The 16,660-nt window shown below is 36.0% G+C and overlaps 1 protein-coding gene across 1 annotated transcript; it reads right to left on the bottom strand.

Annotated features, from left to right (window-relative positions):
• Positions 1 to 2,795: 2,795 nt before the first annotated feature.
• Positions 2,796 to 16,560, bottom strand: LOC125062672. The gene is made up of 14 exons (XM_047668738.1): positions 16,257 to 16,560; positions 15,704 to 15,824; positions 12,322 to 12,417; positions 11,389 to 11,514; positions 10,326 to 10,470; positions 10,000 to 10,055; positions 9,433 to 9,514; positions 8,772 to 8,831; positions 8,248 to 8,319; positions 7,283 to 7,437; positions 6,845 to 6,940; positions 5,176 to 5,302; positions 3,837 to 3,935; positions 2,796 to 2,949 (listed from the first exon to the last, which is right to left on the bottom strand). Exons 1-14 carry the CDS (start codon positions 16,324 to 16,326, stop codon positions 2,842 to 2,844), a joined length of 1,413 nt encoding a protein of 470 aa, XP_047524694.1. The 5' UTR covers positions 16,327 to 16,560; the 3' UTR covers positions 2,796 to 2,841.
• Between the last annotated feature and the right edge of the window lie 100 nt (positions 16,561 to 16,660).

Raw genomic sequence — 16,660 nt, 5'->3', positions numbered from 1 at the left:
GTAGACCATTATTTGCTATGTAAGCCCATTTTATGAATATTGGGTTCACAAGCAAAGACATATATTACATTAATATTATATAAATGTTATTGGTTTTTACATCTAAACAGTGTCATTGTGTAAAAGCATGTTTAAAGATACATTCAATAACAGAGCATTGTTATATAAAAAAATGTAGCAGACACATTTCTATGTATTTTTATTGTAAAATTTTCTATAAACAAGTATGTAATGCTTAATTCGACAAACTAAATTTTTGTCTGAAGGGTTTCAGATTTAGAGTTGAAACTTAGTAACCAAGCATAATAAAATAAACAATAAATAAATAAAAAAATGTTTATTACGGAACATAAGATACATGTATCACTTATTCCACGTCATTAAGTTTGAATTTGTAGGCATCTCTACTCATTGGCAAAGAAGACAGAGGGTGTAGGCCGAGAGAAAAAGCCAGCGTATAAAACTCTCAGTATTGTTTTAAAATAGCAAATCATCAAACAACACTTATTTTAAAACAACTATCATATATTAATTTGAAATAGCCTGTCTAGCACTAGTCCCAGGCCCTTTTATCAACTAGATAATTGTTTACTTTATAGTAAGGCTTTTTACGGAGTTTTTCTTTAATACATTTCTTAAATTTATTAAAAGGCTGAGATAAAAGAGCCTCTGGGTTTTTATTAAAGAAGAGTATCCCTTTTCCCAAAAAAGAACTTTAAATAGTCTAGTAATGAGTATAATGAAGTATGACTTGTGAGTGTAATGTTTTTGAGATAATATGTGACTCAAAGACTGGGTTAGAATGTTCCATCTGGTGCTTAAGGAGTTTAATATAATAAGAAGGTTAATACTGGTTATTTTTCATGCATTTTTGCCTAAATTTGCATGCCTTATCGTTATTAAGGATCTCACAACTCATATTTAATGAGCTGGCAATAATAAAAAATCATTTCATTTACAGATCATATGCAATCAGAAGAGTGAGAGATGCATTCAAAGAAAATAAATCATTAAGTGATGGCAAAGCTATAAACAATGAAATTAAGTTTGCCAAAGAAAATCTTGAAATTATAAAGAGACAGGTAATTTATTTCATAGTGAAGTTTGTCAATCTTTGACATTTGTACCTTCTAAGAGCCTCTGAAGAAAATGTCATAGGGTCATTCGAGTCTATGATGTTGGAAATGTCTATGCAAATGCCAAGTTGTTGTGTTTTCTATATTATTATTTATATTGGCAATCCAAGGTTTATAATCTTATATTTTTAATAGATTTTCATTCTGCTATTCAAAGAGACAAATCTAGCTAACTAATCATTCTAACCATTTTTAATTTATATATTGTGGAACTTTGTATCCTTGCTTATATGATTTCATTTGTTATACAATTAAATATGATAATACAATTAAATGAAAAATGAAAAAAAATTGTGTATTAATTTATTGTATTTGTTTCAGACAATAATTGGAAATATGTACCAGACAGACAAGCTTGTAATCGAAAACTTACATTAAATGATATAATCAATCCAATTATGTATAAAATAGTTTAACAGTGTAAAATATATGTATTAAAATTCAATCTTTTATTTTAAGCCTTACACTGGTCCTACAGAGAAATGAATAATGTTTAAAAAAAATAAAAAGTAACGTAATATGATTAAGGGTATGTTCCGATATACACTGCGACCACTGTACAGAGTACCGTCAATTTAGTATACTGTGAAACCGTTTCTCTATAGCCAGCTATACTGGTTACAATTTAAAACGGAACGCAGTCCCAGTATACTAGTCAGCTTCGTTTTTCGACACAGTTTTCAAATGAGTGCATTAAAGTTTTTCAATTCAACAAGAAAAACTATTATTGGAGTATTATCGCATTAAAAAAATCTATATTAATATTAACTGTCAATTGAATTAATACTACAAAGAAAGTAAGTTAGAATTTTAAATGTTTGTTATTAAACTGTAAGTTATATCAGCCGTTAGGCATTCAAGTGGTTTTGATTGTTCACGTGATCAAAGCACTGTGAGTACCTTACCTCGAAAACGCCAGTGCTCGCAGTAGAAGTATAGCGGGGCTTTGTGACGTCATATATTTCCCTAGGACGCTGCGGCTGTATACTGGCAGTCCATAGCGGAACGAATTTTTGAACAGTGGGAGCACTATACAGTACTCGCAGTGTATATCGGAACATACCCTTAATAAGTAACTCATCAAATAAAAGAGTAACCTCCAATTTTGATTTAAGTCACTTTGGACCGTCATACTCGTGAACGGGTGCTACTTGTGGTCACTGTTCTCGAATTCGTGTATGCGGGGATGTTAGTTATTTCGACTATGTATTTGCGTGTTGTACCCACGAGAATGTAAGTGTGTGCCCCCATTTCACCATGCCTCTTGCTGATAGAGGACTATTCTTTGTTTTTAATTTGTTTTATTAATATTAATTTCTACGCCCTTGATTTGAAAAGTGAGCAGTAAATGTAAAATTAGAAGCATTTAATATGTATTTCTTTTTTGCCGTTCATAAGTGTACATTGTGTTACCTATATGAATAAATGATTTTGAATTGAATTTGGAGTAGAGACTTGGGCCGTAGGGTGCTAATTAAAGTTTTAAGTTGGCTTCTGGTAGATAGTAGGTACATTTAACATAGAGCTCGTGCGCTCAAATAATACAGCATTAAAGGTACACAGGGACCAACATTTTTAAATTTGCTTTATTTTCTATTTATTAATTTTATTGCTATGTAGGTTAAGAAAATTTTAAATACTGTAAAAAAATGCGTAATAAACGCATAAAAATAATCATTAATTTATTTTCTTAAATGGTAATTAACTATTTATTGTCACTTGTGTCCTCCAACGAAACAATGTTCTTCTCTTCATTTGAAGTTATTTTGTTGTGTTTTCGTTTGTCGTCTTTGCTGTGATGTTTCTTGTGGCCCTGGGAAATTAAAATGTTAGAGGGCTTAGTGATTACAATTTGGTTTTGCCCCAAAGTTATGGGGAATAAGGATCTCCTTATTCCCCATAACTTTTTAACCCCCCGGATATCTATCCGGGGGGTTTCTTTCGTGGTTAGGTTCTGGGTAAATATTTAATTACTAAAATTAGTAATATTTTATTTATATTATGCTTTGGTAGTCGTAAATCCGAATTAATTGACACCTCGATTCAAATCGGTCCCCCACGCTTGATCTTTTTTTTTTTACAGAACAGGGGACAAACGGGCAGGCGGCTCACCTGATGTTAAGTGATACCGCTGCCCATGGAAACTCTTAATGCCAGAGGGCTCGTGAGTGCGTTGACGGCCTTTTAAGAATTGGTACCATGTTTTCTTGAAGGACCCTAAGACGAATTGGTTCGGAAATACTTCAGTGGGCAGCTGGTTCCACAAAGTGGTGGTGCGCGGCAAAAACTGCCTTAGACCGGGTGGAATTTCGTATTCTCGAGGTCCGGTGATGAAACTCAGAAAATATACACAAACTACACACTACACTACAACATACACTCAAAAAATACCGACCCATTACTTTCCGTTTTTGACTTCAAAAGTAGCAGTGTTCAACGTGCGATTCTCAACCCTAGGGTTCGACGTCGTAGTTTCGATCCCTGGCTATGAAATTTGACTTTCTATGGTCGCTTTTATCACTCGTATGGTGGAGAAAAACATCGTGAGGAAACCCACCATAGACCCAAAAGTCGACGGTGTGTGTCACAGAAGGTTGATCACTTGCCTATTAGATCAGGGGTACAGAAATCTGAGGCCGAGACCTAAAAGGTTATAGCGCTATGGGTATGTAATATGGCTATTTTTAAATTATAAGCTACCTTTCCATGTTTCTTATGAAGATGCTTCTTTTTATGTTTGGTTTCAAGTATCTCGTGGTGGCGACGATTTTCAACCGGGGCCATGTATGTGGGTGGTTCCTGAAATTTTCACAACAAATGTTAAGCTGTCTTGTAGTGTTCTAACCCCTGAGTCTGAGACACAAGAGGCTGATCACCTACTTGCCTATTAGATTGACGAATGATTATGAAACATACAGAAATCTGTGTCCCTGACCTAGAAAAGTTGTAGCGCCACTGAATTATTGATTTATGATATGGTAAGGAAAATAGTGCCTAGGTCTCAGGGTTACGTAAGGAGGCGACATGGACCGCCTGGTTCGTGAAAAGCGAAAACTAACCTCTCGAAAAGGCAGACAATGTATGGAAATAATGAACATGATTAACCGACGTTTTTAATTGTCCGTTTAATGAACTGATACTGACTGTCTGATTCCCAGTTCCTATTAAGAAATAGTTAATCTTTTTGTTAGTATCTAATGTATAAAATTCTCGTGTCACAATTTTAGTTCCCATACTCCTCCGAAACGGCTTGACCGATTCTTATGAAAGGTTTTATGCATATTCAGTCAATCTGAGAATCGGATCTATTTTTCATCCCCCTAAATGTTAAGGGTGGTCCCGCCCCTAAGTTTTTTATTTTTTTATGATACAGCAAACCCTTAATTGTCACCCCTCTACGATCAACCCCTATTTTTTATTGTATATATAGTTATTGAACTTAAAAATGTTTCCTAGAAATAATATACAATAGCAAAACGTTTGCCGGGTCAGCTAGTTTTAATATAATATTAATGTTTTATTGATTTTTCTATGTGTATCTATTGTTTCTGATGTGATGTAAATAGTCACTATGCCGCACTGGGTCAATCTGTAATGGTAGCTTTTTGTTAAAATTAAATGTATTTTGAAAATTATTGCCATTTAAATTTAAAATTTAGACACTGCGCGACTTCGATACGCAATGTAGCTGAAAAGACTGTTCATGTGACAAAAATATGGCGCATTTAGTCTGTATTGTACATCGGTAACACAATTATGTTCATAAACACAAACCATTATCGTTGATTTGTGGGACATCTTGTGTCCCTATAATATATCATTTGAATCTCGACTGTCAGTATTTACAATATTGCAAGGTTTTTATAGAACAGGGTAACAAAAAGCTCTCAAGTGATACCCTGTTTTTTAGTAGTGGAATATACACAGCTAAAAGTGCCTTAAGTTGTGGAACAGTAGTGTTCTCCAGATCCAGACGCTTCAGGATGAGTCCTGGGTCACGGTTAGTTTGGAAGTATTACTTAAAACCGAAAAAGCATACCTTTGGTGGATTAGCACGCCTAATAACATTGCTTGCATCACTGAAGTACCCATCATCAACGAATATCGGCTGATCACTCGTCTCCGTCGTACCTCCTAGGTACCTACTTCGATTTCTCACTGAAAACCTATAAAAAATATATTAGCTAAATATATTTAGCTTGTTAGAGAGAGATGAAGCCAGTCGGTTGAGACCTATCTTATACAGGGTGGCCAAAAAGTCGTGGATCAAACGCAAATAGGGGATAGATGAGGTCATCAGCGGCAAAAAATTGTTCCACGGGAGGTCTCTAAGGTCAACCCCTGCTGAGTTATGATTTATTTTGGTATTTATATGAAAATTGACTTTTTTTTACTAATTCTTCTTAAAATTCGAAAATATCTACATCCTGTATCTTTCTCATAATATCCACTAGATTGGTACTGATGAGTTCTTGCGTTAGACATACTATTTATAGTTGTTTATTGAGTGTATTCAAGATAATATTAAGTGATACGATATAACATTTTTTCAAATCACAAATTTTTCTTTACTTTGGACCCCACTGTGAAAAAAAATTACTCCACCGAAAAGTGACCCTATACTACAAGTTTTGGCGCATTTAATAGGGATTCTGAAAAGGTATTACACGTGGCCATGAGTCGCTCTAATATCTTTCTAGGAAGAATTACAAACAACGATTGTGAAATAATAATTGTATTAAAACAATTATTTCTCAATGGTTGTTTGTAGGAAACAAAATATTTTACAATAAAATATGCTCAAAATTCCTGACTCTGACCATAATACTTAATCTGCACCGTCTAATCAAATTCCTACGTAACCCTCCAGCCATCTGTCCAATTTTTTGAATTTAGTCTGATTCACACAGTACTGGTCACAGGTAGGTAAATAATCTATCATAAGTCCGAATCGTTGTTGTTTTTTCGTCCTAGAAAGATATTAGAGCGACTCATGGCCATGTGTAATACCTTTTCAGAATCCATATTAAATGCGCCCAAACTTGTAATACAGGGTCACTTTTCGGTAGAGTAATTTTTTTTCACAGTGGGGTCCGAAATAAACAAAAAGTTATGATTTGAAAAAATGTTACATCGTATAACTTAATATTATCTTCAATACACTCAATAAACAACTATAAATAGTATGTCTAATGCAAGAACTCATCAGTACCAATCTAGTGGATATAATGAAAAAGATACAGGATGTAGATTTTTTCGAATTTCAATAAGAATTAGTAAAAAAAGTCAATTTTCATATAAAAACCAAAATAAATCATAACTCTGCAAGGGTTGACCTTAGAGACCTCCCGTAGAACAATTTTTTGCCGCTGATGACCTCATCTATCCCCTATTTGCGTTTGATCCACGACTTTTTGGCCACCCTGTATATAAAATTCTCGTGTCACAATGTTCTCCACCGAAACGGTTCGACCGATTCTTATGAAATTTTATGCATATTCAGTAAGTCTGAGGATCTACTACTATACTATACTACCTTTCAAACCCCTAAGTGATGAGGGGTGTCCACCCCGAAAAAAAATATTTTACTTTTCAAATAATTAAAAATAAAACTAAAACATTATTTCTATATACAATTTGAAGTGTGTGTACTGTGTATCTTTTATTAAAATGATTTATTATTATTATTTAAATTGTAAAACACTTACCGCTTGTAGTGATCATCTTTATTCGGTGCTTTATCCTTCTCATACTCTTTCTCTTCTTGCTCTGTTTTTCCGTCGTTTTCAGATTGCCTAGAAATTCTATAAAGTTGGTTAGAAACGTGGTGAGAATAGAAGAAAAGAAGATGAATGAAAAGAAGCTGGGGCGGCCGCAGAGCAGGCGGAAAATAATAAACGGCTCAAGTATAAGAGTCTTTTCTCCAACTTCGATTTTGTTCCCTTTGGAGTAGAGAATCTTGGGCCGTGGGATTCGAGTGCACAGGTGCTAATAAAGATTTAAGTTGGTGCCTGGTGACAACGGTGAACCCTCAAGGAATAAGTACCGCAATACAGCGAGGAAATGCCAGTATTAAAGGTTTTATGTTTATCAATTTCGAATTATTATTATTATTACTTTGCAGGTTAAGAAGATTTATCAATTACCTGTTCTCCAAACTTGCGAATGGCTCGACTTTATTCTGTACTTTCTCACTCATCTTCTGGACGACATTTTCTATATCTCTCATCCGACTTCCAATTGCATCGACCAAGGCCTGCAGAGCCGGCTTCTCTTGCTTTTCCTCAGCATCTGCTGTGTCCTGGGTCATAAATCAAAATATTAAACTAGAAGCTGTACTAATAACTTAAGAAGAAAATGCTCTTAAATGATCAGTAGATGCATCATGATAGGAAATCGCAGAAAAAGAATACCAAGCTTGTTCTATACAAAACTCTGCTGTGGTTCTGAAACCTTGGTCCTTAGCAAAAACGGCTTGCTCTCCTTACTTTCGAGCGGAAGATTCTTCGAAGAATTTTTGGCCTCGTTTGCGGTACATATTTGTGAATGAAGAACATTATAACATCAATGACGACACCAACATCATCAATTCATAAAATGCAATAGGCTCATGTGGTTAGCATCAAATGGCGGACAACAGCAGAGCCACCCACGGTCTTTACTGAACTTACAACCAGACTGCTGCTGTGATGGAATTGTCAAGGACCTCGAAACAGGTGTTCGAAGTTGGATGCAAGAAGCACGAGATAGATTGGCGATAGATACTTGCAGAGGCTTAGGTCCATAGGGTGCAATGCATCTATTGATGATGATGATGCCCTAGCATAGGCATTTCTCTCCCAGTCTTTTTTTACTTTAGCGTTGAGAGGTTCAAAATGGCTATTTCAATAACAATTGACAGAAATACTTAACTACTATTCTGATAATTTTAAAGCTGTAACGTGTAAAAATACTTGAAAAGATGTTTAATATATTTACGTTAGCAAGATATTTAGTTCTTGCACACACTATAACTTCTAATAAATAATTTCTAAGATACCGATGTCACCTTGATTTAGTCTCTGAATAATGGACGGCCGTTTTGGAGGGCAGGTACAAAGAAAAAACTCACAATAACTACCAGCGCGTCATCTTTTTCATGGTCATTCCATTGGCTTTGGGGTATTTCTGTCCATTCTTGATTCTATAAAAGAAATACCTATTTTACATATAGACTATTGTTGATGGTTGGTTAAAACCTGCCCAGCACCGCACTTCTGGCAATGTGAGAGTGTCCATTGGCGGCGGTACCACTTAACTTGGTCCTTTAAGAAAAGAGTGTACCACATCCTAAAAGGAAACGCCCTTGCGAGCCCTATGACAATGTGAGTGTCCATGGGTGGTGGTACCACTTAACATGATACTACAAGAAAATAGTGCACCAAATCCTAAAAGGTCTGCAACGCAATGTGGCCAACCCTTTGGCAATTTGGTGAAACCTCTGACAATGTGGCGAATCCTCTGGTAATTGAAGTATTTCCGTACCAATTTGTATTAGGCTTCTTCAAGAGCGTACCAATTCTTAAAAAAACCGGAGGTGGTCGTGCCTTCTGGCAGAAGACGCTATCACTTAACATCTAGTGAGTAATATCATACCTTAATACCCTTTTCAGTCACCCCGTGTCTGTAATACTTTTCTTCTGATTCTGAGGGTATCTGCAAAGATAAAGTTTATATATTAGAACCGTTATAACCAATTTCGTACACTAAGGCAGACAGTGTGACGGAATTTCTTCTTGTTTTTTCAGTATATTACCATTTTACAATTACATTAACAAAATGTGATGTAATGTGGTGTGGTGTGGCATTAGACTGACATGCATATAAAGAAATATATCGTCACTGTAGAATGATAACGTCCTATGTCAAAAAACCATTTATTTTTTGCTCTGGGACTCTAATGTCATTTAACTGGTATAATCTAATGAAGTAAGGGATTGGTAAGTAACATTAGTCTTTTTTACTGTCTAAAACTATTTATTTTAACGAACATTGACGAAATGAAACATTTTTTTCGTTTCCTGTAATGTTTGGTTCTCTGGACATACGAGGTTATCATTCTACAGCAAAGATATACAATCTAGCCTTTGACTTAGAGTAGCGTAACACTCGCTCGTATGAAGAAAGGTATCGTAATATAGGCATTAGACCCACGTGCCTGAGAAGGCTGATCACCTACTTTCCTATTAAGAAACGGTATCACAAACCACAACTTCATTTTTATTTTTTTTTACTATCGAATAAAAGTCAAACTCACCATTTCCGTAACCCCTACATCTATATTCTGATCTTTGTCGCTCTCTTCTGGAACAGGTGTCGTTCTTCGACTGTGTTTGCGTCTGAAATACCATAAAAAAACTCTTTTAATCATAGCGTTATCACAGAACAAACGACGAAAATCTTTCCTCCTTTAAATTAAAATACCTAAACAGTAACCATTCTGGCCCGAGAGAATCTCTAATCATCAGCTATGGGAGATATGCAATAAGCCAATTGGCTAGAAAACGCCGAAAGTGGAAATGGGTGGGCATACGCTCCGGAGAGATCTAAGTCACATTGCCAAGTTAGTCACTGGAATCCTCAAGAAAAAGGAAACATGGCCGCCCAAAGCAGACCTGACAACGACACATCATTGCAGAGGAGGCAGGAATGACGTGAAGTGAAATAAAGAGAGCTGCTCAGGACCGATCAGGCTGGTTTTCTGCCCCACTTGGGGAACATATGACTTTAAATCAGGTAACCATTGTAACATTAAAAATCTTTTACTTATAACATATGAGAGTTACTTAATCTATAATTTATTTAAGAATGTGGGGTAACTAACCTTAAACTCTCAAATTGCTTCTTTTCTTTTTCATCATTTGTCGTCTGTAATGCGATCTATGAACAAAGAATTTTATAATTTTACATATATGTATTTAACAACAAAAAAAAAAACATTCGCACGTACGAAGGAAACATCGTGAGGTAACCGGCTTGCCATAGACATAAAGTTGTGTGTCAGGCACAGGAGGCTAATCACCTACTTGCCTATTAGCTTGACAAATGATCTTGAAAAAGATACAGAGAAATTTGAGGCCCAGACCTAAAAAGGTTGTAGTGCCACTGTTTTTTTTATCATTATACTAAATCCGATGAGGAGAAACTTACAACAAAGTCAGGTGATACAGCTACTCTAGGCGCTATCGCTATGTCTTGGCAATCTGATTTCGAGGTGGATACCTTTGATGACCGCAGAACTTTATCTTCATTATTCTCAGATTGTATTTCGTATATCGGTCCTTGTATGATACCCCTGGAATGAAAGAGATACTTAGCCTTTTAAATTCGTCAGAGTCCACTTTTACTTGGTTAGACAGCTCATTCGAAATGACGACCTGTCTTTTCTTCAATGGAACCTCGCTCTTGGCTTAAAGATCTCATCTGATGCCACGACAGCCCAAGCCGAAGTTCGAGTCTCGCAGGACGCCCTTGCACTAGTCGCGAAAAATCACGTTCCGGCCGAGCTACGTTCACCAGACAGCCTGAGCTGAGCTGTTAAGGACCTTAAGGCCAACAGCGAAATGCCACTAAAGAGAAGACAGGTCGTCTTTCACAACACCAATAGCATGTAACTCTAGTTATTGAAGTTATAGTTCTTTAGGCGCGTTATGAAAAATTGATGAGAGTGAAATTTTACGATGCGCGCGCACCGTTACACAAAATTAACAGAATGAAGGTGCCCACGGAAGATGCTACGGCGTTGGACATAATTTAAAAACAACATTCGAATAATAATAGAATTTATGTTACACTTAATGTAAGAGAATAATAATAAATATTTAATTATTTAATTTTTCAAATTTAAACTGAACTTTATTGACTATAATGACTCCTTTTCCAGTCTTTGATTATTTAATTGTAATTAATTATTTGCATGCAATCAAAAACTATTTTTAATAATGCCAAATAAGTATAACTTCTTACGCGCGTACATAAGTACACGCACCCTTTTTTTTATGTAACAGGGGGAAAACGGGTTCATCTGAAGTTAAGTGATACCGCCGCTCATGGACACTCACATTGCCAGAGGACCTGCGAGTGCGTTGGCGGCCTTTTCACAATTACTACGCTATCTTGAAGGACCCTAAGTCGAATTGGATCGGAATTACTTCAGCGGGCTGGTTCCACATAGTGGTGGTCTATGTCAAGATTTCTATATTATAATTATTACTTAGGCTGTTCAGCAGGAGCCGGTTTCTTCATCTTATACATGTGACTCCAGGGTGCTGCAGGCAGATTTTCCCAGGGTTGTCCCAGCACTTTGGTCCAGACTTCACCGCGTACTACGACGAGGCATCTGTAATTCATGTTTAATTATTAATTGGAGTATTATTTAACATCAGGTGAAGCTCGTGATTGCTCCCTGTTCCATAAAACAAGATGCCATCTAACATATTCCTTGGAAAAAACCAAGTCTCGCAACACAGTTCTACCATAAAAAGTGAGATCCAAATCGAATACCAAGTTTAATTCAGTTACTTAAAATTTTCTATCTTAAGTTCATCCACATCAATATTAAACACCAATTATTGTATTCTTGAAGCTTCTATATCTGCCAGAAGTGCGTTAGACTTTTGATGATCAGTCGGTGAGTGACAAAATTAAGAAACTTCGACTAGTAATTATAATAATTGTTTAAATCAAATATATCATGTTTATACAATCCCTGTTTGGTGACTGAAAGTTAAGGCTTTTAATTATAACCCCAACGAAGTTATGGGGAGTCAAAAATGGCTTGAACTGCTTCGAGAGAAGTTCCCTACTGTCCGTGCCGCTTTTTTGATCGACACTGCCGTCCCCCCAGATATTGTAAATAAGTTTAGTTCCACTTATTAAAAAAGAAATACGTATATAACAAAACATTAATAAGTATTGCGCAGTTCGGGGTGATTCTTGTCAATCTCGTCTGGTTTCTATTGTTTTTGGTTTGACTAAATTTTTTTTACTTATCTGATAAGTTGCAATATATAATTATTTTGTAGATTTTTGGGATTTATAACATGACTACTTCATGCCTTCATGCCTTCGAGCAAGTGTTCAAACTCGGTTCAAACCAAATACGCTTATGAACGTCAAAAAAAAGGTGATACATAATTTTACATACCTAAGTCTTGTACAACAATATGGGAACTGCATGTTGGTATCTTCCACCACCTCCTCGCATTCAATCGCTGACTCTGGAGCTTCTACACGCTTGCAACTAACAAAATAACTCATGTTATTAACACAACTCCGTCTTACCTTCCTCGGACAGCAAAAGCTGGCCAGGCCGTAGTGCATATGGCAAAATAAGTGAATTTACTCCAACGATTGTGTTTCCTTTGAAGTAGTCATGTGCTAGTTGGTTCAAGTGTCTTGAAGATTTAAGTTGGCGCTTGGTAGGTGACACCAGAGCTGGTGCTTACAACGAATAAGTATCGCATTAAAAGAAATTATTGATCTACCTACCACAGGGAAAAAACTTTTTAAATTGGTTTTATTCTACCGTTAAAATTCTATCGTTATATATGTCGTGGGCTTATCGTTAGATTGGCCAGATCGAGATATGCCCGGGCACTTCTTGAAACGCCGGCACATCATGATTCGGCCGGGCATATCGCGATGCGCCAAGTAAAAGGTTGGGCAGATCGACGAGAATAACGTATTTGTCGATATTCCGAGCTAACAACACGGCGGATCGTGAAATAGTTGCATTTCGCGCCGATAGTGGCGCTGTCTTCGCGCGCTCGGCTTTGTTTACGCGAGCGGAAGATGGCGGCGTTACAAACAAGTGAATATGGTGTTGATATTATCAAAATGAACAGTGAAAACGAAACAAAAAGTGCATTTAAAGAACAATATTACCATCAGTTACTTGATTTCTATGAGGGACATAAAGATTCTTCGCACAATGTAAAAAAACCATGGACTTCTCAACGTATTTTAGAGGTTAGTATTTAGTTGATAAACAAGTGTTTATTTTTGCATAATAATGTGTAGGTGATGCGTTTCTCTCATGTCATTATGTATTAAAATTCTTAGATTGATTAAGTAACTAATGTTTGTACGCTAAAGTTCCATTTTATTTTTTAGGTTATTGAACAAATAAAAAGAAGTAGGGTGACCATGCAGCGGGTCTCTTCGGACTATTATTGGAGTGCAAAATATGATGTCATGGAAACTTCTGACAAAGATTACTTAATTTTCAAAAGAAAAACTGCCGATGATCCTACAGTGCGCATAGTCGCCGTAGATGAATATTTTGATATATTAACAGAAGTTCACAAAGCTGTTGGGCATGGTGGCAGAGAAAAAATGATATATAGTATTAAAAACAAATTTCACATACCGAAAAAAGCTATAGAAATATACATTAAATTGTGTGCAGTGTGTGAAATGAAACGTTCCATGCCAAAAAAAGGTATAGTGACAAAACCAATTATATCACCAGATTTCAACTCACGAGGTCAGGTAGACCTTATTGATTTACAAGCACAAACTCTTAAAGGTACCAAACGGGCTGCAGAAAAAATGATTGACCAAACAGTCAAAAAGCTTCCGTTATTAGAAGTTGGTAATAGCGTCTTGATAAATGTTCCAAAATTTGATCGTGGACCACTTGATACCAAGAACATCGCAGGTAAAATTGTTGACATTAGGAATGGTGTATTTAAAATTGGTACTACTTCTGGAACAATAAAAAACTGGTTCCCGAGACAAGAATTACAAATTTCAGCCAAAGATTATAATGGAGACATTTCTGAATCATTTATAACATTGCGTCATGCAGTCACATGTCAGTCCATGTTTGGAGGTCAAGGTTTCCAGAAATGCTCCTGCAGGCCTGCCAGAAATCAATGTCACACCAAAAGGTGTGCATGTTATAAGAATAATGTTCTCTGCACTTCAAAATGTCATCAAAGTATATCATGCATCAACAAATGATAGATATCTCAAAAAATATTTGACTTTCCTTTAATATTCAATACAAAGTTTATTTTCAACTGATTAAGTCTGTTGTTAGTCTGATTGAGGAACATTTTTTAAGTAGGTACCTATTTAATGTTTATAAACATTTTATAATTTAATTTCTCTTTCTGCATGGCGGTTGTCGGGTTGTATTACCTATTTCTAAAGATTTTTTAGGTATTTAAATGTTACGAACGTTTGGTTTGTTATCTTATTTTATTACCAAAGGGCTGTGATTGAATGTGCCATTTTTAGAATTTTTTGACGATGTTATTAATGTTTGTCATATTTAATAACAAATAATAGGTAACTATTCTTTGAAAAACTATTTGACGTTCCTATTAATATAAGTTTGTTTTCAACTGATTAATGAGTCTGATTATTTAGTTACACTTTATTATTTAAATAACTCATTTTTAATGTTATTCATTATTTTTTAACATTTTCATTTAATTCTAGCTGTTGCTCGTACGTGCCGTTTTCTACGTGATGGCTGTGTTAACATTTTATTAAACCTTACTGTTTATTTACATATTTTATTTGCCTCAAATAGGCGTTTTGTTATTTTCTCTCCAAAGAACTGTGATTCTATGTGCCACATTTGGAATTTTAAAAAATAATGTTAAGTTAGAGCTTCATAACAATAATTATTTTCAATTTTAATAAACATTTTAATTCTTAACTTTATTTTTATTTGCTAAAACCTTGGACACCCTACATAATCGATATGCCTAAAGTATCTCTGGCCAAATCGCCAAACGTTAAGTGTTGAACGATATGCCCTGTGTTGGATGGCCAGATCATGATGTGCCGGAGTATCACGTTCTGCCTGGGCATATCTCGATCTGGCCAATCTAACGATAAGCCCACGACATATATATGTATGATTTTGTATTTTATACAGAGTATGTCTCACGGTTTTGACGTGATAACGTCTTTAAAATCGTTTTAGTCGGGTGACATGTTCAGAAACTTGTGTCACACCAAAACCTCACGAGCGCGATCGCAGGTATAACGAGAGAGAGACGGACCGATCTCCCGTCTCATCTCGAGCGCTGCCAGTCATTCCGTGAAACTTGTCACGCGGAATCCTCACGAGCGGAGGCTGGCATAGCGTTCGAGTGAGTGGACCGATCTTCCGTGAATAAAACGATAGATGTAATTTAAATTTTGAAAAAATTGTTATCTTCATTAATTCCTTACTTCCCAAAAACTTATATCACCAATAAGACGTTATCACGTAAACATCTCGATCGTAAACCTACTTTACAAACAACCAATATTTTTTTTAAATATATTATTGCAACATGTAACCCTTTTATTGATAAAATAAGTAATAAATACCTCTTTACACAGCGTGAACACAATTTGATAAGTTTTTTTAGTAAAAATTGGGACTATTTTCTTTTATCATTACGGGGGCAAATGTATTCAAAGGGTTGGGTGTGGCTAAAATTGATAAGAATCTCTAGATAATATTATTGTTTTCAAGGGCGTCTATCATGTCATTTACCAAGGGCAGGGCCAGAGATATTTACCCAACAGTATATATAGCAAGATTCCTTCCTCCAGGCTGGCACCTATGCCTGGTACAGGAGTATGCATCAGCCCACTCTTGGTACACTTCATGCTTCTCCATGGTTCTAGGGTCTGTGCAGTCTGTAAGAAATATTTAGCGAACTAATAATATTATTACAAATATTAAAAATTACATTGTTAATAATGTGTCGAACAAGATTGATTTTCAAAGTATTCACGATTTATACAAGAAATCGCGTGTATCCGAATTATTGCCAAAATATTAAACTAAGTTCAGCGTCATAATTTGAATATCAATGTCAGGAAGCTGTCTGAGCTGTCGAAGCTCCTCAGGATAACAGCGAGATTCCACTCCCAAAAAATAGGGTCAGTCACCGCCACGACAGGCGCAAGTCGAGATTACTCCTTGGCGCCCCACCACCGAACGTGATCCTCCGGACACGACCGAGCATCGCTCCTCAGCCCAATAGATGACCACGATTTCGACTGTGAGCCAGTAGAGGATTGTAGGAAGTACCTTCAGCGGAGTAAAGTTAGAGAAATCTCACTTACACTGATCCTTGTAGCTCTTCGTTGGCCCGGCTACAACCACTGATATACAGAATATAAAAACAATTTTCATGGCAGCTATCTGAAGATTTTTAATGTACTGAAATGATTTTCTACTTAAGGTGGTAATAACATCGTAATGTCGGAAAGAAAAGTGTTTACGAAATATTATATTAAGTTAATTTCCATTACCGATGGACAGTCCAGGTGCTCCTCTTTTTAGTGCCTCTCCATTACTGGTTTGTCGTTTGGTGAGTCTCAGCGTCACTTGTCCTGTGCCAGTTGCAGCAACTCTTACGCAGTCGCAATACCGGTCCACTAACGTTGGAAAAACGTTTCCTAACGTTGCGTTGCGTTAGCGAACATTAGCTATAACTAAATACTATTTTATTATTATTATTTATGAT

The sequence above is a fragment of the Pieris napi genome, chromosome Z (genome assembly GCF_905475465.1).
Source record: "Pieris napi chromosome Z, ilPieNapi1.2, whole genome shotgun sequence".
NCBI classification, from domain to species: Eukaryota; Metazoa; Arthropoda; class Insecta; order Lepidoptera; family Pieridae; genus Pieris; species Pieris napi.
Note: the sequence above shows the minus strand (reverse complement) of the source record. Positions and strands in the feature narration are given on the sequence as shown.